General features: G+C 31.2%; 1 protein-coding gene across 1 annotated transcript in view; it reads right to left on the bottom strand.

Moving 5' to 3' along the window:
- Positions 1-6,152: 6,152 nt before the first annotated feature.
- LOC128987607 (dual 3',5'-cyclic-AMP and -GMP phosphodiesterase 11A-like) overlaps positions 6,153-24,836 on the bottom strand; it is a 38,040-nt gene continuing 19,356 nt past the window's right edge. Inside the window, exons 14-18 of the mRNA XM_054408551.1 lie at positions 24,470-24,579; positions 23,984-24,074; positions 9,319-9,419; positions 7,537-7,837; positions 6,153-7,117 (exon numbers count right to left, since the gene is read on the bottom strand). Coding sequence (XP_054264526.1) covers positions 6,929-7,117; positions 7,537-7,837; positions 9,319-9,419; positions 23,984-24,074; positions 24,470-24,579 — 792 coding nt within the window. The 3' untranslated portion in view covers positions 6,153-6,928. The remainder of the gene's footprint in view (positions 7,118-7,536; positions 7,838-9,318; positions 9,420-23,983; positions 24,075-24,469; positions 24,580-24,836) is intronic.

Raw genomic sequence — 24,836 nt, forward strand, 5'->3', positions numbered from 1 at the left:
TAGTGTGATGAAAATATACCAATGAGATGTTATTATTATTGATTAAGGTTTAATTAAAATTTCAATACGTAGGTTAAAACCCACATCCAAGAGTACAGGTTTTATGTTACAATTAACTTTACAGTAAAAAATTGTTTACTTTAAAAAAAATTAGATATAGTCTAATTCGTCACTTCCAATATATTCTAAAAAAGACTAGACAAATGGGTAGTACTGCTTCAATTATAATAATCAGTAATTTAGAGGGTTAAACTAAATGCCAACTGTTGTTTGCATATACGATTATCAAGTGTTCAAATGTTGGTATAATGGTAGTAAGGACGGTTTTCAAATTTCTATTGTATCCTATAACAATAGAAATTTGAAAACCGTCCTCACTCCATCTAAATTAAACATTTACAATTTATTTTAGTTAAGTAAGTATATACATTAACGTCGTATTATCCTTGTTTGTCATGTTTCATAATTACAGTAAGGTTGTCATTTCTTGAAAAGTGTATGATGCCCTTTCGACAAATAAAACAGTTTCGGACCGAAATATAACATACAGCGATACCTAATAAAAATAACAACGACGACAACGACAGAATCAGCGCAACATAACAACGACAACGTTTTAATTCAAGTTACTATATGAACTAAAATACTCTTTTAACATTTCAATAAATTGTTCTGAGGGAAGAAACTTGGCTCACAGCAACGCCACCACCACATGAAACGTCAGTGGGAAATGAAACTGTTCTTCGCAAATTGTGAATTTCTCAACCACTGGGACCAACGCCAACTCGGAGCATGTGAATGTTCAGCGTGACAATTGTTGCATAAACAATGTAAATATACATTGTCTACATGATGTAACCATGGCTATGTATAATAGCGTGGGTCATAAACAATTAATAACAAACTACGTAAGAATCTCAACACAGAGAGAGAGCTAAAAATAAAACAAACAATTTAGTATACTACAGCTTTGGCGTACGCTAAAAAGTTACGAACAAATTCAAAAATACTGTAAATTTAAAATTCTTATGTTATACTTTATAGAAAAAATAAATTGTCTTATTTTGCTTTTTTATGTATATTTTGGGTAAATTTAGTAAATTTATTTTTAACTATGCTAATGCAATTTTACTACAAACACACATTACTGTATTACAATCCCTGTAGTGGTATTCCTATGAGCTCATTTGAAATTAAGTTTTTAAAATAACGAATAAATCTGGAATTTAAAAGAAAATAAATGTTTAAGTGAAAATCCAATCAAGAAAATTTGCTTAGTCTGTAGTTTTGCTGCGGTCAATATTAGATTGGTATGTTTTTTAAAATTAAAGTCCAAATGTTTCACAGCTTATAAAAAATAACAATCTTAATGGTATACCATTCATGTTAAGATTTTCATATATTTCTAAAAGTACTGAAGTAATTATTTCAGGATGTTCAGAGCAATCTGCAAATATTTACGTCAACGCTAGCGGTGACGGCTGAACGCTGAGTGCCAGATTCAACCCGGTTGACATGAGGTGATATATGATGAGGTCTGGATTGCTGTAGATGGCCTGAACTTCTAATATAAATCCCCGCTTCGTCATAAAACATCACTAACTCAGTCCATAAACTGTAGGCCTCTTGATCATTACTCGCCAAACTCATGAAAGATAAAATTGGGAAAGATTTAAAAATCATGGAAAATTGTGTAAGTATTCTTTAAATTTCCTTCAAACAATCGTTATAAACCAATAATTTCACAACAACGTTTAAAACTTATTGGAATTAACTTAATTTGTAAATAAAACTAACAACACTGAAATATTGAAATAATGTCTAATAACGGCTGATCAAATGTGAATTTAACTTAGTTACATTAATAAGTAAAAAAAAAATCAAAAATTGGAAATCAAAAGGCTTTCCGTAGTAAATGTAGGCCTATAAAATGTTTTATGGTTGAAAAACTAGTCCAAAAACTACTTTGCTGCAACATTAACTTTTATTTTTAGACGTTTTAGGAAGATCGAATAAAACGATATCGCCAATCCCTTTGATTGCCTAAAATAAATCTGCTTTTAAGAAATAACTAAATAGTAATTTGGAATAATAAATAATTCAATTAATATGTTGATAGAATGATAATATTTTAAAGTTCGTAAATGACAAACTTGGCACAAATAATTTATACAAAGTATTAAAAAAACATTCTCTAGTTTATTAAGTTTTGCTATTGGTAACTTAATATTATTACTGTCACCAAGTTTGATAAGATTTCTAATTAATTAATTATTGAATTTCGATGCTGGATTGTAAACGTATTTACGATTGACGAAGCAAGAAATTTATAGAATTTTACAGATTACGCGTTTTATATACAAATTTGATAAATTGACGTTAATCGATTAACTTCTTATAATGAGCAAGTTATTAAACTTTATAGTTAACCTTGAAAACACAATTTGTTACCAGATTTTAATTATAATTACTACTTTGCTTATTTTGCATATATTTTTGGTGTTAAACATTGGCTTTTTTATGTAATATAAAGGTTGTTACAAAAACGTAAAGGTTGTATGTTAAAACCAAAATAATATTTAATGTATAGTTTCTATATTAGTTCCATACATAAAGATAGTTCGTTGCCCTGTCATGAATTCTACGGCTGGTTTGGTATAGCTTCATTTCACTGAGCATCTACAAATAGTATATTATTTTTGCAAAGGGCAGTAAAATTCCTAATTGTTGAACAATTATACTATTTTTTCAAACTGGAAGTAAGCTACATTTTATTAAAATAATAATCTTACGATAGTAGTTTAACATTTTACCCTCTGAAGGCATTAAAAGCTCCTTCATTAAGCAGCATGAAACAGTGTGTTTTAAGTTGCCAATGATTGTTTTGCCTTTGTTACTTACGACAGTAATCACAATTAATTAATAACAATATTGCAATGTGCAATCAAACAGCATGGACTGATGATGAGGCAATATACAAACAAAAAACTGTGTGTTTAGAAGAGAGAAATTCTCAATATCTGTTGTCAAAGTACAAAGTGGAGAGACAATATTATTGCTTTTTGTGGGTCGCATGAAACTGTTCTGGCGTTGGACGTAGTGTGTGATTAACGCAAACCACTATCATTGTCAATAGCCTTTCCTAGCCTTCTGTTTTGACGATTCATTAAACTTGACGGTATAAGTAGTCGTGTTTTTATACTAAATGCACATTATTTTTTCGTAGAGTATTGGCTTTGGGGTTCCTATGGGACTTGTTCGTCACCGAAACTTAAAAACGTATCGGTAAATTCTACTACAGTAGTTATATCTTTTTCCATCAAATATGTCCAATTGTCCAATGTTAAATAAAAATGTCCGTAATTATATTCCATAAAAAATGTTGCTTGAAAATGGAAAAACGTTTTAGCTTGGAGGATTAGGTTGGTGGTTTTCTTACTAAACTGTTTTTTTTTCAAATCACTAACTCAATTCAGTGACTGTTGTAGTAAATAATCAAATGTTTTTTTCAGCATTACATTAAATAAAGTTCAATTGGACTGGATAAAAAAATATTTAGCAATAGTATCGCCATACCATTAGCTTACAGTTGTTATTTTTGTGATGTCAAAGTTTGACTTTTAATTTCTGAGATAGTTTTGAATCATATAACAGGTTGAGTCTACTGAGCTCAAACTCCGCAGAATATTTAGGATGAGCATACGAGAGTTCTACTGTATCACCAATGGTAAACTCCAACGTGGGTTCGCTCCAATGAAATTACAAACAATATCTTAAAGGTTAACAGTGTTTAAAACCTAACCACTTAAGAATATTGACAAGATAGCAGCGCCAAATGTTCACGTGCTTACTAGTGGAAAATGATCAATTAGAATCAAGATTCAACTTTATTGAGTACCACGGGCGGTAACAAATTGTATATTTCATCACTAGGGCCTAAAGTGACTCTTTTTACCCGTGTGTTTTTTTACAACAATAGGCTAAAACCTTACCTAATAAATAAATCGATAAATAATTTCGATTAATACGATTTACAACTGTTTACAACAGCTGACTTTTACTACCTAGAGACTAAAAATGATTTATATTCCCTAAAGAGTAAAAATGCTACTTTAGCCCCGCAACGCATGCATTAAAATGGCTGTTTTTGCTGCAGTGTGACGAAAAATTACTTTGCAATGCATTGATAGTCTTAGCAGTCCTTGTCCTTATATTTCCTTGATGCTTATCTCTTCAAGACTTTTTTTATGTTGTGTAATCAAACCAAGTAAAAAATAATGAAAAACTATGAGTCTTGACTAACTAACAATTAAATCTAGAAATAAACTAATGAGATAGGAAGGTAGAAAGTATATATATTTTCACTAAGCTTAACATATTAGCATGTTTTAAGTTAATCAAAGATGTTCAGTGGATTTCACTCTAAGCTTAACATGTCATACTGCTTCCATACAAGACCGTAACCAAATTTGAGTATTTCTTGATTTTACATATATCTTTTACAATTAAAATCCCTTTCCATACAAACTCCCTCTTTTCACGAAAAGGGGTACACTTGGACTAAAATAACTTAGCTTATCTCAAGAGTTTTTAAAATTGCTTTTATCCAGTGCAAACAGTAAACAAATTTAATTTAAACATAATTTAATTATTTCTAGTATAAACAAATAAGGAAAAGTGGCATCTGAATATAAAATGAAGTCCAATGTTTAACTAAACTATTTTACTCGAAGTAATGGTGATATTGGGAACGAGCAGGACGGTTGCCATGGCACCAGGTGCTCGGTTTTATTGGATAGATAGCTGTGGTTCATTTACGTTGCTTTATTTTGTAATGTTATTGACCGGGGTGGATAATGCAAACTATAGTAACATAATGGAGTCCCTTAACAGATCAGATAGCAGTTTAATATAATGCAAATAATGTTTTCATTCGTCAACTGTTTTATAGTTGGATCTCAGGTTGGATACACTCGTATCAAAAGTCGATGAATGTTATGTTTGATAAGTATCGTTATTCATTACATGGACAATGCTGGACAAGGCGATAGACCATAGAGCAAGGAACTTCTGGCCATGTGACCTCCAGGGTTATAATGCAGTACTGCTTATTACCAATGGATTTAAGCTATATAGTAATAGTTGCTAGTTGATCCAAGGCCAACCTCTAGCTTTCATTCTAAATACAGAGAAAACAACCAAGATTTACCTTATGATATGAAAACCTTTTCCAATCTTTTCATAGCAATACGATAGTATTAATATTTAATATATTGTTCGTTACTACAATTTTATACATTTCTTAGTTTTTATTTTTTTTGTGAATGTAAAATGTTTTAGATTAAATACAAATGTAAACCCTTTACTAAGCAAATATATAAATGTAAGATTTTCTTAAAATATATGGCGAGTAGGTACCAAGCTTCTTTGAATGCTAGATATTACCTGTAAATTACTATTTGTGATTGGACTAAAACAAAACTACTGCCTATTATAGTTTTTGGGCAATATCTGCATGGACTAATACGAATAGTGACATAGGTTTTAAAAAATCATTGTAGGCCTAATAGATTGAATCCTATACTCAAGTCCATGTACGGACAAACTTTTATTTTCGTCCAAGGACTTTAAATCTTTTGTTTTTATGGGGTATTTGGCCACGAGAAATAGATTGGAGTTGGTCACGAGGCTAGGAAAATTCCAGTTTCCACCCTACAGCTCTTGAAAATTCTCATTAATACATTTTTTGTAGCTGCAATTAATTAAACAGCTGAGACAGGTGTTTTTGTTGCAATCCATGTACTTATAAAGGTGTATTAACATGTTGTCTTCGAGTCATCAAAAACGTGTTCACATTGATTACCGTACATAATAAATATCTTTAATACTTTAATTTAGGTCAATAACTTATGTCATAAATTAAATGTTAAATTCAATCCGAGCAAAGCTTGGTCTCCTGGTACTAATCGTAAAAATGAAAAATTATTGCCAACAAAAGATTGAATGATTGATTGTGGTTTACAGTGAATTAATTTGTGAAAAAAACCTGTATTTGGAATAATAGGATTTTGTAAAATCTAATAGATTGGAACAATTTTTATTTGAAAAGGTATAACAAAAATAACAAATATTGATTTGTATAAACACTATATTTATATCTACAATATCCTTTTAATACAACGCCATTCTTGTTACTGGTCATCTGGAATCAGTCTTAAACGTTACTACATTACTACAAAGTAAGTCACCACACTTGAAATATTGTACAAAATATATAATATGTATATATTTATATAACTTGATTTATACGTTTCTAGGAATTCCTATAAGCAGCTTGAATAAATCTGATGCATAATAAACAACAAGCTCAAGTCGATCCGTTGCTTTCTTTGATCAAAGGAAAAGTGTGTTTTCAGTAAGAAGTTTAAATCGTTATATAATATGGAAATATTCAGTAGTCGCAAAAAGATGAGTGAATTTTATGACACAAGAACTTTATTATTAATACCGGTGGTATGTTTTTATCGAAGTACACACACCACAGGTCTAGTTAAATGTATCTTTCCATTTAATTAACAAATTACTGTACGTCCAAAAACAATAAAATCAAACATTTAGAAGTTGAAGATAATAAACCAAAATAAAAATTTGTAAGACAATATAGAGATAGTTTCGGTTAAGGATAAAGTACCCAGTTATGGATAAACAAATACAATTTGTTCACCTCATTGAATAAAGTTAAAAACAAAGTTCCATCTTTACAAAGATTGAAATATGTATTTTACAATAGTCATAGTAAAAATAACACGTTATTGCATTTTCATTGATATTACATTATTATGTACACCCAGTTAAAATACAAGCCTTTTACATTTACAGTGGTAGACTCATGTATGGAGGGAGATATTGCTTGTGAAGTGGTGCGTTATCACGCCACGTCGCCGGAGTCGTGTTCAACGCCGCCGTTCAACACACCTACGTGTTCATGCTCATCACTGTTCAGGACCGCTGTCCTCTGAGACTCTTCAGTCTTGGCATTCAGATCTGACCAGTTTTTCATATTCTCCATAGCTCCTTCCATCATCACGTTCAGCTTTGGGTTCATTTGGCCCAAGGACTAAAACAAAACGATAAAGTTGCTATAGTTAAACCTTCGCTAATGATGAATTTCAATATGTTAACTCTAAGGAATGATTTTTATCTGATATAAGTGAACAATTTGACATTAATAGAATGAAAAGCAACTTTTAAAAATATAAATTTGTAGATCGGAGTAATATAATTCAATTAATGTAATATAATACAATATCTACTGCAGTTATAAAAAAGAGTTTCTCTTATATTTGCCTTAAAATGTGGGAAATCTAAACGTCTTTTCAATTGCTATAATCAAAATACCAAGGAAAGATATTTGAAAGTTTGATCTTGATGTCAGTCAAAACAGTCAGACAAACGTTAATACAAATTTTACCCACGCCTTACTCTGCTTTTAATATAGTATTGAACATTACTTTGTAGTCGTGATCAATGATATACCTGGTACAGAGGCAGGCAAATGTCTCTTATCCAATTGATCTGCAGCTGAGGCAGCTCGTGCTGACGCTCGCGGTCCATCAGTGCCTGAGGCTGAAGGTTCAGCTCCGTACGTTCCTTGTCTCCCTGAGTAAAGAACTCAGCAGTGACGAGGCGAGCTACTCGCTCTTGCACTGACCAAGGCTTGCTGCTTGCTGCGACATCACTGGCCGTCATCAGCATTGACCTCAGCAACTCTCTGTGTTCCTCACACTCCCAGCTATACTGGCGTGACTCTACCAGAGCGAAGAACTTGGGCCGCAACCTGCCACAGAGCATCATCAGAACTGAGAACCTACCTTGGGTCGTAACTTACCACATATTAACATCAGCATCTAACATGCGCGCTATAGAATATCATATTATATTTGGTCGCAACCTTTACCTAGAGTCACACCCTACCCTTACATATCATCATAGTCTGCTTCGGGTCCACAACCTGCCATTCAATATCATCAGAGTCTGCTTCGGGGTCCACAATCTGCCATTAAATATCATCATAGTCTGCGTTGGGACCCACAACCTGCCATTAAATCATCAGAGCCTGCTTAGAGGCCCACAAGCTGCCATTAAATACCATCAGAGTCTGCTTCGGGGTCCACAACCTGCCATTGAATATCATCAGAGTCTGCTTCGGGGTCCACAACCTGCCATTGAATATCATCAGAGTCTGCTTCGGGGTCCACAACCTGCCATTAAATATCATCAGAATCTGCTTCGGGGTATGCCAGAGTATGCCAATTTCCATATAGTATCATCAACAGAATATAAAAATAACTTTTTCAAACAATGGAAATGCAAGAAAATTCAGTCTTTTTTTACGAATCTTAATTATTTCAATAATTTGATATAACAGATCCTATTTTACTGGGACTGCCTATTACTACTATATATGATATATTAATTCAAGCAAATTCTTAGTAAATGGAAGTCTTTGCATTGAATATAATATCCTAGTTTATGAAACAGCATTCTTATAACAGACAAAGTTTTACGATAATCTTTGGGCTTTAACCGTAGATGTGTTAGATTTAATATTCCATATTGTGCTGTACAATCGATGATGCAACATATGTCAGGCGGTGCTTATTGTGTAGCTGACTCAGGTCGTAATACGCAACTGTACTAATAAACAACTGTGCTAATCTACTCGTAGTAGATTCAAACGAGAGCCCGCCCTGTGGTCGAAAACTCGATCAAAAGTAAGAATGTATTATGGAAACCTTTCTATTTTTAACCCACGCTGTAAATAAAAAATGTGATTGGAATTTCTTCAATTTATTTTCATTTTCTGTTTATATTTTGTTGTTATTTCGCCACCAACATGGCAACTCATAAGGCCCTCATAATATATATTTTTAATTAACATTTTTTTGTGCTTATTATTTTAGCCTTTTTTATATTTTTAAGGGATTCTGCACATCTACAGAAAAATATCTTTCATTTGGTACCAACCGCATGTAATTAGCTCCAGTAGTATGGTCAGGCTAGCTGTTTTAAGTAAATAAAAATTTAGTATATAAGACTGATCAAAATAATTCCATATTACAAAATGTACAGTGATAGCAAAATAATTGGTTATGATAAACCTAAATACCCACATTGAATTCCCTCTAATCTCCGTAAAAATATAAAGAACGGTTCAGGAACAGCAGGAGAGGTAAAGTGAGTGACTTAAATAATTTACAACTGTCACTAACACTCGGACTCCGTTACCGATCAATGGAATTGACAAATGCTACTCACTCAAAGTAAGTGGAGAGGTCCGTTGCGAGGATGCTATGCTTGAGTACCTTCATCACAGTAGAGAAGCTGCCAGCTGAGAGTGACGAGAATATGTTGAGGTTCTGTAACACGTTTACACTTTACTGGACCTTGGTACAGTTATTATGTGGGTAAGACTACACACACCATCCATTATGTAAAAGTAGAAGGTACTATATGGTACAATAGTTACACTAAGATTAATACAATTCCAATTTCTGTTTCGAAATTGTAGTGTTCCAAAGACTTGTTCATCTCAAAATCAAAATAGACATGCACACGGCGTCTGTAGTGGACTCAAAGTAATGATGCACCTTCCATAATGTTTGTGCTAAGACCTAAAGGTTTGAATGGCTTACCTACACTTAATAATTGTGAAATTACATTTTCAGAGCCCTTTTGGAAATACTGGCTTCATTGCTTTCCAAGGGCTATGCTACTGTACTAAAGGACATAATTTTACCTATTATTTGAACCTTTAAGACAAAAATGCAAACTTTAAACTGTTTTTGGAGCGTAAGTTCCATACGTGATCCCACTAAAGTAGGGGGAAGTGCAGAGTTTTGTGTGGGGATCCTGATCTGTGTGGTTCCATGTGGTTCCATTTGGCTCTGTTAGGCTGGACCTCCAGGAGATCTAAAAATAGTGCAATGCCTGGGGGGCTACTGAATTTCTCTTCTCTTAGGAAAGTGAGAGTTGTTACAAGGAATTATTTTAATAAATAGCCTGAAAACCAATATTGTGAGTTGATGTAGACCAGGGTATGAGGGTAACATTGGGTATATTTAGTGCACATTTTATGTTTTTAATCATTTAATCTGTAACTGAATTTATACCAATATGAAATTTTAAATATTGGGATATACAATTTTACTTGGTATAAAAGTGTAGGTCAAAAAAGTTTAACAGTATTTAATAAATATATTCAATACCATTTGAAATGTATTGTTGTATTCATCTACAAATATTAAAAATAAAATTTATTGAACAATGTGGTTTGAATGTTATAACAAATTAAATCTATTAAATGAACTGGATGTATGCTACAAAAATGAATTTCTACCAATCTTGCAAGTCATTATAAGTCTGTAATCAAAAACATTTCTGCCATTTAAGGTTGTACAAATATATTCCTGCTCATGTGTAATTCGGTACTTGTAATTTCGTTTGTTGTTCAGTGACTCATTTAGCTAGACACAAAATGCAGAAATAAACCATAAATGTCAACGTATAAAAATTAATTGGAACAATTAGTGGGGTTTAACATTTCTTTTCATGATGTTTTGTAAACATAATGTCATTGCAATAAATATCCTAGTTTAGGAAACTTGTAATTTGTTTTTTCTTCAACGAAATAAATATGTTAGGATTAATTCCCTAAATGTTTTTATCAATCACTAATCTTTAGCGTTTTTTATGAACTGTATGTTTACACCCAACTGTGTTTAAAGCAACAAATATGAGCTTATACCTTTATATAGTTATACATAGTTATTGTAGGACCACAAATGTATGTGTTGCAGTGTTTTTAACTTACAATGTGTTTCATAATCATCACACTTTTTGGTAAAAATAGTTAAAATAATATATATAATTGGAGAACATGTACACACTGTAACTGTTTTTTGTAGTATGTATGAATTTAGAAACAAACAAAAACATTGCCTAAACATTTAAGTTAAACATTAACATCCAACTGTGTTTAAAGCAACAAATATGAGCTCATATTTTTATATAGTTTTACATAGTGATTTTAGGACCTCAGAAGTATGTGATGCAATGTTTTTAACTTGCAATGTGTTTCATAATTATCTTACGTTTGGTAAACGTAGTTAAAATAATATATTACTGGATAACATGTACACACTGTAACTGGTTTCCTGTAGTTTGCATAAATTTATAAACAAAACCTTGCTTAAAAATTGAACATTAGTGTGGAATTACAATTTGACATGAATAAAAATTAAGCAGTGCAATCCCTCAAACACATTAAGATATCTCAGCCATGTATCGTAAACATATAATTCTGCTATGTATTCACTGAGATTAAATTAAGTTAAAAACTCATTTGCTTCAATATCGGTTTAATTTAAACGTCATCTCTGTTTATATATTGTACTTACGACATTTGTAAGATGTTAGCAATGTATTCATTAAATATTCATTGACTAAGGTTGTACAAAGTGTTGTTAATATGATTGTGTAATTGAAATATGATCTTAGTTCATATATTGCAAATTTATAACTGTGTCAATTATTGTATTCTGTATAATCAGTGTCATTTAAACACTTACTCGAAACAAATACTGTAAATATAATACTTATGCTTTATGTTAACTAGAAATTTGTAAAATTATAATATATTCATTTTGTATATACATTTTGTTTTGTACAATAAAGTAGGTTGGGTTAAAAAATACATATATTTTAACAACTTGAGTTTTATTAAGAATAACTTTCTGAAACAGTATACAATTCATATAAATCAAAGTAATTTTTATTACAACGTTAGAACAAATGTAAGTAAAAAGATACATATAAAGACAACAAATATTTCTCCCAATTAATCTTTGATCATCATTCTGAATAGTAAAGTTATATGAATAAACTAAATCTCTTATCGTTATCTTTTCTCACCAACAAGTTATAAGTAAAGCAACTACAATCTGTTTTATAGGTAACGTTTCACACAATGTATTTTTTTCCTAAACGGAAATTGTATCCCATTATAAGACAAAATGTATCTTAATGTAGAATATTTTAGTATGTCAGCTCAAAATAAACAAAAATATATGTATTTATATGGTAAAATGTTAACACAGTATTCTTTTTACTCAAATACTCTTAGGCGCAAAGGTCTGTTAAATATGAACAAATAGCACCCTTTTATTGCAAAAACATGGAAAATAGTTTTACACAAAACTTTAATTTACTGTTTTTAAAATATAATAATTAGTTGCTTGATGTTATAATATTTTTATGCGTAAAAATAATCAATCATTTCTTATTTATACTGTATACATAAATGAAATATATAATTAGGAAATAACTAAAAAAAAACTGATTAAAAGTACTAATGCTAACAAAGGTAATAATAATATACCCTCAACAAAATCAATTGGATAGTATAATTTTTTTTAATTATTTACAAATCAGAGTGTGAATATGCAATGTTCAGAACTTTTTATGGCAACAATTAAAATCATGTCTATAAGCAACTTCGTCTCAAAACGCATGTGAAATAAATTTTGAATTTCGAAGAATTAATGTAACTATATCCTTTACAAAACAATATATCAATATAAAACTATGTTTGTAATTTACAAATTATTCAAATCAGAAAGCTTAGTATTCAGATATTTACAAATATTATTATAAGTTAACACTTTTTTATTAGCAATCTCGTCCTAATACACTGAATGAATAACATTTTAATGTTTAGAATAAATATCACTGTATTGTTAACATACAACTTTGTTTGATGAACTACTTTAACAGATATCATAGTGTCCATATGGAAGAGTATTAACACCATCTGCACATAGGTGGCGTTTGAAGTCATAACCACTCAGTGTCAATTTATTCTCCCACTTTGTCTTGACGTCGTGTCTGTATGACCGGAAAGTTGTGTTCATAGTATACCAGTCCTCATTTTCCATTATACAACGGCGGTAGTCTTCGGCACGAAGGATTTTTGATACTACTGGCTTGGTGATTCCTTTGCATTTCTTTATAGGATCTTGTAATTCATCTTCTTTTACGACGCAATATACTTTAGTTCTAACACCCAAGAACTCTTGAATGTATGTCCCGTTAAGTTCATCTTTAAACTTTCCTAATACTTTTGCATTGTAAGGTTGGTATGCTAGGTTGTTTTTTGGTAAACTACTAGTGTCGAGATGATAGACAATTGGCAAAAAACTCTCATACAAATCAGGAGTATATACTTCTATGACAAAACTGTCCGTGTCCATATAAATGAGGCGTACGTTATCTTCTCCATAGTGTGGGACTATTACCTCATAGTAGAATTTGTACATGAGTTCTTTGCTCAGCTCAAGGATACACATCCCAACATAAAGTGGTTTCTCAAGAACTATGTTTTCTTTCGCTAGATTTATACCAACCATCGTTTCAGAAATAATTGTTCGGTGCAAGAAATTTGGTTTTGCAATTAGTTTTTCAGCCTTTCGTTCACTTGTTGTTAGTTTGTAGTTCAATCTTTTTCTTACGTTTTCCATTGTTTTTCCAAAAACCGAATTGTTGTAAAGCTTGAAGAGATCCTTTTCAAAGTCATTTTTGGCAGCCTTCCGTAGGTTGGTGTTTAGATCTATGTATGGTTTGAGCCAGGGAGATTGGTCAAACCTTACTACTCTATGAATTGTGGTTACTTTCAGTCCATGTTTGAGTGCCTGTTTTAATATGCGATAGTGGGCGATGTAATTTTTCTTATTTTCTAACGTGGTTAGTAGTTTGGGGTGTTTTGAGCCAGGTGTGGGTTTCCTTTCACAAAGGAATGGGAGATCTCTGTGCTGATCATGAAGTGACTGCGGGTATTCCATGTCCACCTCAAGTACGTAACCCACATCGCTTTCATCTGACACAGTTTCTATGTTAAGGCAGTCAATTTCGTCCCTTTCTAACCATCTAAATCCCCCTGTTGGTAGGTATTGAGATTGAGCCCATCCATACAAGTTGTTTGCATCCACATAAGTTAAATATTTGGAACGTTTTGAAGGGTTGTAGCCTGCACAATACCTATTATTAGCCACTGATCTTCGCTTCATGCACTGTGAAATGCCTCCACGTATGCCATTTTCAAAAAATAGGTAGATATCATGGTCCTGAATGGTTTCAAGTTTTATATTTGTGTTCTTCAGCATACAGTCCCATGAATATGAAGGCAGGGTGATGTAATAAGCAGGATCCAGCTGATGTGATTTTAGACTCGCATCTCGGAAATGTTCGAAGATGTCTGTAAGAAGGAGGACATCAGTAAGGAGGTACAGATCGGAATACTGGCCTAAATCTTTGATGTTGAAGGCTTTCCAGACATCTTCAGCGTGTTTAAAATCCTGTTCAGAAATAGTCTCTAAAGTGAGTTTGTTGTAGAAGGCTTGCCTAGGTGGGAGTTGTGTTTCTTGAAGTTTCTCCACTGAGGAGATGTATGAATACGGAAAGACACCTTTGCGCGTGAGAAGTGTAAACTGAGTGGGATCTGGAAATCTGCGTTTAGTTTCTATGAAACATTCATTAGGAAGGTTGTCTGCTAGTTTAGAGAGGCTAGATGGGAGGAAGCGCAAGGTATCAACAAATCGAAGTTTAAGAACTCCTCTGTTTGCTTTCTTATAAGGGATATACTTGGTAAAACTAATATATTTCTCCTCAGAATTTGCAATCACAGAGACTTCTCTTTCATCATATCCAAGTTCTTTGATAATAAAATGTGAATCGTATGATAAGTTGTGAAAATAACAGTTGATTGTATTTTGCTCTTGATGTCTGATATTGCAACTTGAATGAGCAGCACCTCTATATGTATATGGGGTGGAATGCATATGATCCCTTACTTTGGGATCTTTATCAGAAGTAAAACCCAGACCACAAATATAGCACTGGGTGGCAGCAATGTGAGCTGCTTCCTCTGCTGGGGTTAAGTTGGGTGTCATACGCCTTTCTTTGTAGAGTTTGTATCCAATTTTTAAAACATCTTTGTTAATGGATTCAACAAAATGCTTTGCTGCATTTGCGCCTCTGTATAGACGTACAATAGGATCAGAACTACTAAGAGAATCTTTGATCAAGTAACAGTAAGAATGAGGTTCATGTGTATGGGTAATTGAATCTGAATCCAACATGTCATTTGGGATAAGACTGCATTCGAAATCAGCATAAATGGCAAATCGCACACGTTGGCTTCTTTCGGGATGCTTAAATGAAATGAATGGATCAGGAGAAAGATCTAGACGGAGCGGAGTTTTTGAAGCGCAATAACGTTGGTGTTCAACCAACCTCTCTTCGCCACTTAAACCTAACTTGTTTGGCCTGTTTTCAAAGTAAGCAAAACATCTCTTGCAAATTGATATTGGATTATTTGTTTTGGTCAGTTGAGATTTTATTGCTTTATTAAAATCTCGTATGTAAACGTAATGGGTTCCTGAATTCTCGTTAGTCAAGAGGAGGAGATCACGATGGTCAGGTAGTTCCTTATTGGAAATCTTCAAAGGATACATTTTGTTTTCTTTATCGAGGCCAAATACGTTGATACTAATATTGTTGTCTCTCTCAAATTTCGGTATATCGTTCAACTTGACTGGAAAATCTATTGATCCCCAGTTATATTTTGTCTGCAATTCAGGTGTGTAGTTAGTGGGATATCTGGCATCACCTTGCACAAATTTAGCTAAAATGGAATACTTAAAGCAAAAGTCGTCCAAATTATAAACATTAATAATTCCAGCATATTTTCTTGGTGAAGGTATATAAGAAGCTCCTTTTAAGGGGTTGTACTTATTCACACGAATTTCAAATTTTTTAACTTTTACAAACGACCAGCCTGATCCTTTAAAATCACATTCCTCTTTCTCTTTTACTAGTTTATGGAACAGTTCTGAGCACAAACTTTCAATATCCGTGGTCTTGAGCAGTGGTGTATTGTTTGTTTTGAAGTTCTTCAAACAAATCTCTCCATGGGTGTTTATAAACTCACATTCTAAAAAAATGTTTATCTTCACACAGTTGTAGGTCTCCTGTACCTTTTGTAAAAGGCTTGTCACATGGTCAAAAACAAATGTTAAAAAAAGTGAAAGCATGAATTTTTTGCTGAATTTACGTTTTAGTTCATAAGTTATTAGGCGGGATTGAAATGCCTTTTCTGTGGCCACAAAATCATGTATGTCATCTTCAATCTTGGTAGGTTTTCCAATAGGCAGAGCCATTGGCTCCTCTGTAGAAAGATTAACGTTGTTTTCAGTCTTGGAGGGCTGGTCAACATCTTGGTCCATTGGCTCTTCTGCTGAAGAATGGGTTGTAGGATTGTGAACAAAAGGAACGGATGCAATTTTGACCCTTGTTGCTGGACAAACAAATTTCTTGTGGTGAATAAGTTTATCTTTGCGAGATACTATAGCTTTGCAATCTTTACAAACCACAGATCCTGAAACATAAATAAAACATACTCTTCAAAAACTATTTATAAATATGTTAATTTTTAAAAGTTCAATATTGTAAGTGCATATCATAGTATAATATTATATCATAGACTAAGCAAGGGAGTATGATTTATCCATGATTATATGTATAATGCACAGCATAGTATTATAATAATAAATAATATTACAGTAATATATAAGGCAAGCAAGTGTGTAAAGAAATTTAAACACAAAAACAATTAAATTAAATGTAATATTTGATCAAAAAAACTATTTCAGCTTATTGCGTTTTTTTTTTCAAAGTATTATGAAGTATTGTACTGTTATTAGTTTATTATTTAATTAAAACAGGTTTTTATTTTAATCAATATTCATTGTTTAAATGGCATATTGTGACCTAAAATAGAATATTAGCACCTGAATCCAACTTCTTTCGCTTTAGTAGTAAAAAAATATTTGCCATGTATATTAGTAGCATTAGTAGTTTTCACCAATATTGTGATGTTTTTTGCTGTTTGTACATATGTTAAATTGGTGGCTAAAAGTTGCCGTCCATAGCATTGCAATAGACTTGTTTTTTTTCGCACAGCCTAGCAACGATGAGTTTAATTTATCAACGATGAGTTAGATCACATAACCTTATAGCTGTAGTTGTGTTGACTATTAGCATGTAGTTGTTATTGTGGTGAATAGTGGTAATAGGGTATAGTGTGTGAAAAATAGCATTCGTATCACGAATCGAAAATTGTTTTGCAGCTCTCGATCGTTTTAAGTTCTCGATACGTTTTAAGTTTTCGATTTGGTCTTATACAAGTTTTGGTGAGTGCTTTAAAATCTTCTACACATCGTTACGTAAACTACTATTACTCTACACACACATTTCAAAAGAATTAAAACAATGTGTATAACCCCCCCCCCCCCTCCTAACCAAATTCTTTGTATTGTCTTGCCTATAAATCAATTTTTAGTTATACATTTTCCTTTATATAACTGTTTGCTAAGTTAAATTACAAATAAAAATCTAGGAAAATAATGTTTTGCTTTACCTTGTGAATGGGTCTTCATGTGCCTATACAAGTTAGTTTGAAATGTGAAGACTTTATCACATTCGATACAAGGGAATCCTTCTTGCATGGCAGATTTAGACCATTCCTCTTGTTCTTGATTACAGGCAGACACTGATTTTTTAGGTTTTAAAGTTTTGATGTTTGGTGTTGCGTGTCCTGCTTCTTCAACATCTAAAAATAAAATCATGATTATAATTATTATTTTAATTTTATACTCTTTTTTAGCTTCAGTAGCTTATGACATAACCATTAGTACACTAACCACAATGATGTTAAACATATCCTACTTAAAAATGTTGTACACAAGCAATAACTCATGGAGTGTTATCCTGTTGGCAATACCACAGATTCTTTTAAAGCAAGAAAATACTGTTACAACAGAAAAGATTTAGGTAAGAAGCTTCATACGGTAATATTAAATATTTCCAATTTCACATTGGTTCTGATGCATAAACTCATAAAAACAAGAATTTGTAATTTTTACCCGTTTAAAGTTATGTAGAATGAAAACCATATAAAGCCATGATAAACTATAAAAAATGAACTCTATTATAAATATCGCTAAATTGTGAGCTTATAGATCATGCAAATTTTAAAACTATATTTTTGTTTTCGTTAAGTATTGTTTAACGTGATATAAAATAGACATTCTATACTTTATCACTGCTATGTGAAAAAAAACAGGTTTGTAAGAGCTGTGTTGTGAGTAATGTATAAGGTTGCATTTACAAACTAAAAAAAAACAACTTATAGTTAACAAAACAAATTACAAATAAATTTTACAAGTTCAATTAGCCCATGAGAATGCTTTACAATGATATTATATCTTCATATAAGTTTACCTGATGTATCTATTGACATTTGAATATCTCGGTTTGGAGTGGGAATTTCATTGCTTGCATTGTGGAAATCATTGCGTGTTTTCATCAAGCCATCCATTTCATTGTCAAGTCGTGCACGTTCTGTAAAGAAAAAAAATATTCGTTAACTAATCTCAAATTCAAGCCTTATTATATAAAGAAATTAGCTGATTTTGTATCTATAAAAAATGTAAACCGGAAATATTACCTGTTATAACTATACAGACTGTATTTTACAGTCATTTTATGTTATGTAAGAATCCATCTATCATCTTTACTATTGTACTAAATAACGTGAAAAAAACTTGTTCATGTTTTGCATCAGCTAAACAATATTTTTAGGTAGGTAGGTACCGATTTAGAAAAGGTAAATCATCAACTTTTGTACTTGAAGCTTGCCATCTCAAAATGGTTTTGGGCTAAAAATCTGTTTAAAATAAAATCAACTTTTTCCTCATGTTGGCACCATGATTGTCAACCTGTCTATTTCTTTAAAACGCAGTATATGTTATATATCAGTAATAGACAAATTAATAAAAATTTGATAAAAACATATTTTTTAAAATGCTTAAATTATGCATATTATTAAATTTTCGGAGTTATTGGTCATGTTATTACTTCAAAAATACGTTTAGAATAAAAACTGTAAAATAAAAAGTATTGGAAATGTTTTATTCTAAAAACTTTATTTTTTGTATTATCTGTTACAATTAGCCAAATCTTTGTAAGATATTATAATTTTTCGTAAAAAGTGAATACAGGATTAAATAATGGCAAACCTGCACACTTAAGTATTGATGTGACACAAATCTATATCAGGGGAAGTCTACGGGTAACAGCTACTGTAAAATAAACATGCACTGTATACAGATTTACAAAATACGTTTAATTTTACTTCAGTTAGAAAAGAGTTTAGAAAATAAAGCTGAAAATACGTTTAGAAATTAACTATTTATAGTTTTATAAAATTATTAATTTAGTATATTTGGTCAAGATAAAACTTTTGATTTGTTATGTCACAAAACTCATAAAAAATTCATAGCTCATGCTAAAACTGTATTTAGACTGTTTTAAACTATAAATGTCGCACAATTATAAATTTCGTAAACAAATTTATTTTTTTCTTTTATTTTACAGTTAATTTTTTTTCATATCAACATTGTTTTATGGTCCTTTAAAATAGGCACAACATGTTTTACCACATCAAGTTACATCGATTATGTAAAAGTGCTATTGCACCTAAATAATTTAATTACAGTTGAAATAAGCTCATTTGAAATAAATTAATGTTTGTAGTTTTAAAACTTGCTAAACAAAATTTATTTGATTTTAAGCACATAACAAACCACATGTTTTGCTAACAAAAAAAGAAAAAACCACATATAAATGTGTAATTATTTATATCACCATATAGAATTCATTATTACATTACTTTAGACTCTCATAACCGTAAACAATACCAATACTTAATTAATCAATATTAATCAATAAGTGATCAAATGGTCCCTACACATATTATCTGTTAACTTGGTTTAATAAAATAGAATTTAAAATAATTTGGAACAGTTTTACTTACTTGAATGGATTTGAAGGTGGCGTTGAAAGGCATCTTTGCGATCAAACTTTTTATTACATTCATGGCAAGAGAAAATATCAATCTCAGTTGGATCTAAATGTTTTCTCATGTGGCGCTGTAAACTTTTTTTATATGTAAATTGTGTGCTGCAAATATCACATGTAAATGCCATCTTCTTTTATCTAAAAACAAACAAAGACAAGTTTAAAAGCAGCATCAATGCAATTTTAAATAATTACCTTCTAAATATGTCAGGCTCATAGGCATAGTAAACAAAGGTTGTTTTCAGTATATTTGTACTTACGAACAAAATTACTCAAGTCATCAGAATCATCATCATCATTGAAAAATAGTACTTGTAATTTTAATGTTTTATTTGCACCCCTACAAATCATTCAATTTCTTAAACATATCATTCAAAAACTAATATTTACATGAACATTTTTGTTGGATAGCAAAGCTTATTTCTTATTATTACTCATTAGTTTTTTTTGTCATACTAATAATTCGACTCTTTACTTTGGCTTTCTCTTTTTTTTATTACTTTAAAAAGAATACGTTTTCATAGTTTGTGGAGTGTCTGGTTTATGTGGCACAAACACTTTATGATTTTGTGGATTTTTTCAAAACAGTTTTAGGAGTAAACATTTAATACCATTCACTATGTCAATTATGCTAGAACATGGATTTTTCCCCTTTATCCTTTACGATTATTCCTTTACAACAAAATTATATTTCATGAATAATATTTATACTAAGCCATAATTATGTAATGCTAGGTTATAAAAAAACTTACCTTTTTAATAATAAACACGGTGTAAACTGATAGCAAACTTTCACCAAAACACTGTAGATCAGGGATGTTACGCACTAACGGAGAGATCAACTCAGCAGCAGTAACAAAGTGAAAGTGAGCACAACCCTAAGTTGCGTCTCTATTTATACACAACCCCTAGCAGTGTGACCTCAATAACTCTAAAAATACCTCAGTTTGTTTCCTGTTATGATCTTATTGTGAAATCACTGGACATTCTTTTTAAGTTGCGAAAGAGTTTATATAACAAAGGATGAAGTTCATACTTTCGTTGGAGGAAAGGTTTATAGTTAGCTAGCTATTGCAATGCTATAACGTTTGCTTCAGATTTTTACTTTTTTTAATAAGCTATTCGATTTTTTAATATTTATCGTAAAAGAAATCATCACATTAAACGGTATCCAAATGATTTGTGAGCAAATGTGACGTTCAATTTTTCATATGTAGCAAATTTGAATGAATGTTTTTCTTTTACAAATAAACAATGCATTAATTTAGATTCAACATACTGTTGCATCCAAGATTATTTGTACAAAAAAGGATGTTAACAATTTGCTATGGGTACTGTTTTGAATAAAGTTGACAAACCTAAAAATAACATATTATAAATGAAGATGCACTTTGTCTTATAATGATTTACAATGCGCGTTTAAAAAAATGTATTGTGTTAAACATTATCTATAAAACAGCTAGTTTTTTATTTATTTTTATTTAATGGCATAAAAAAATAGAGATTTTGTTTATTTCAGATAACGTAACTATTCAGAAGGTTAAAATAAGTGAGTTAGATAAATATTTGAACTCTTTGTATATTTTGATTTTTTCCTAAATCTTTTTAAATAATTTAATACAAAATGACATTGATATCCATAAATGTTATAATGTTTCAGAAATTATTATTCTTTGATAAAACTCAGTTTGTTGAAAATATATGTCTTTTTTTATTTTAACCCAACACACTTTAGTGCACAAAACAAATGTATGCATTTTTATGAACTTATAGTTAACTTTAAGCATAAGTATTATATTTACAGTATTTGTTATGAGTAGGTGTTTAAATGACACTGATTATACAGAATACAATAATAGGTACAATTATGCATTTACAATATATATGAACTAAGATCGTGTTTTGATTACAATCATATTAACAACACTTTGTACAACCTTAGTCAATGAATATTTAATGAATACATTGCTAAAACATCTTACAAATGTCGTAAGTACGATATATAAACAGAGATGACGTTTAAATTAAAACGATATTGAAGCAAATGAGTTTTTAACTTAATTTAATCTCAGTGAATACATAGCAGAATTATATGTTTACGATACATGGCTGAGATATCTTAATGTGTTTGAGGGATTGCACTGTTTAATTTTTATTCATGTCAAATTGTAATTCCACACTAATGTTCAATTTTTAAGCAAGGTGTTGTTTATAAATTTATGCAAACTACAGGAAAACAGTTACAGTGTGTACATGTTATCCAGTAATATATTATTTTAACTACGTTTACCAAACGTAAGATAATTATGAAACACATTGCAAGTTAAAAACATTGCATCACATACTTCTGAGGTCCTACAATCACTATGTAAAACTATATAAAAATATGAGCTCATATTTGTTGCTTTAAACACAGTTGGATGTTAATGTTTAACTTAAATGTTTAGGCAATGTTTTTGTTTGTTTCTAAATTCATACATACTACAAAAAACAGTTACAGTGTGTACATGTTCTCCAATTATATATATTATTTTAACTATTTTTACCAAAAAGTGTGATGATTATGAAACACATTGTAAGTTAAAAACACTGCAACACATACATTTGTGGTCCTACAATAACTATGTATAACTATATAAAGGTATAAGCTCATATTTGTTGCTTTAAACACAGTTGGGTGTAAACATACAGTTCATAAAAAACGCTAAAGATTAGTGATTGATAAAAACATTTAGGGAATTAATCCTAACATATTTATTTCGTTGAAGAAAAAACAAATTACAAGTTTCCTAAACTAGGATATTTATTGCAATGACATTATGTTTACAAAACATCATGAAAAGAAATGTTAAACCCCACTAATTGTTCCAATTAATTTTTATACGTTGACATTTATGGTTTATTTCTGCATTTTGTGTCTAGCTAAATGAGTCACTGAACAACAAACGAAATTACAAGTACCGAATTACACATGAGCAGGAATATATTTGTACAACCTTAAATGGCAGAAATGTTTTTGATTACAGACTTATAATGACTTGCAAGATTGGTAGAAATTCATTTTTGTAGCATACATCCAGTTCATTTAATAGATTTAATTTGTTATAACATTCAAACCACATTGTTCAATAAATTTTATTTTTAATATTTGTAGATGAATACAACAATACATTTCAAATGGTATTGAATATATTTATTAAATACTGTTAAACTTTTTTGACCTACACTTTTATACCAAGTAAAATTGTATATCCCAATATTTAAAATTTCATATTGGTATAAATTCAGTTACAGATTAAATGATTAAAAACATAAAATGTGCACTAAATATACCCAATGTTACCCTCATACCCTGGTCTACATCAACTCACAATATTGGTTTTCAGGCTATTTATTAAAATAATTCCTTGTAACAACTCTCACTTTCCTAAGAGAAGAGAAATTCAGTAGCCCCCCAGGCATTGCACTATTTTTAGATCTCCTGGAGGTCCAGCCTAACAGAGCCAAATGGAACCACATGGAACCACACAGATCAGGATCCCCACACAAAACTCTGCACTTCCCCCTACTCACTAAATATATAGGAACATTTATTTAAAGTATGAAGAGTGATTTTTGAGAACCTAACAAAAACGTTTAAATCATTGGCGAGTGGATCAATATTTATTGCTTTATAATGAAGCCGAAACATTGGGGAGGACAACCAATGAGAAAACCAAATCATCTGCTCCATTTATCCACCGATACTGCTAAATCCCCGATAAAAGTTGAAATCAATTATCTACTCGATTTTGTAACGTATAGTCTTGAGCAAGAGCTGTGTCAACATGTCACGACAACTACTCAATATAGTGTGAACCACTGAACCACAGCATTTCATGCTCGATAAGGTAACTCAAGTTACAAGTGACCGCCGACCAAGTCATCGGCAACCCTGCGAGTGACTTACCTCGCTGCTCAAGATCATGACGGCGTGGTTGAAGTGGTGGTGTTCCATGGTGTTGGTGGTGCCGTACAGCTGGACCAGAGGAGAACCAGCCCTGTAGTCACAACACTCGTTATAACACTGCAGCATATTTACCATTTATTTAAATAAAAGTTGCTTCTACTCATGTATTTAATGTGGTATCAAAGAAAATGTAGCCAATATTCAAATAATACAGTACAAAATATTCTGATAAAGTAGGCCAACCTCCATCCAAATCCAATCAACTTGTATATTTATTTACATGTCTATTAAAATATAGATTATCCTCATATATGAGCTACAGTAATCTACAGTTTTATTATTTCGATTTTAAATGCGATATAAAGACCAACCCTTCATGTTTATTTTACAAATTCTCTAATTATGAGAAAACTATGTTTGAACTAATTTTGGATTAACAGTTCTAAGGTATATAGGCACAACTGCTGGTACATGTAGAAAGCATACTTTTCTTGGAACGCGTTGTTGGTTCCTCTGTGGTCAAGGTCGTGACAAAGACATCCAACGAACATACCAAGAACCTCGAGATCGCTGAAAGTCCCTTTCATTTCGCAACCCTGCAACAGGTTTTAGTTCTGTAGGCCTACTGATTCAATGAATTCTGAAGTATTGGCAACTATTTAAAAAAATCATAAAAGTCATTATGCAATTAAAAAACTGCAATCAACTTGGCTGTAGACTAACAATTAAAACAAAATTAACGTGACAAAAATTTGATGTCACTACAAAACCCGTTACAGCCTATTTTATTTGTATACATCAACAATATATTTCTGAATTATTGTAGACCTATTACAAAGCCAAAAGTGGTCAT

Source organism: Macrosteles quadrilineatus, unplaced genomic scaffold (assembly GCF_028750875.1).
Source record: "Macrosteles quadrilineatus isolate MER2022 unplaced genomic scaffold, UCM_ALF_1.0 Scaffold_2__2_contigs__length_208266976, whole genome shotgun sequence".
NCBI lineage: Eukaryota > Metazoa > Arthropoda > Insecta > Hemiptera > Cicadellidae > Macrosteles > Macrosteles quadrilineatus.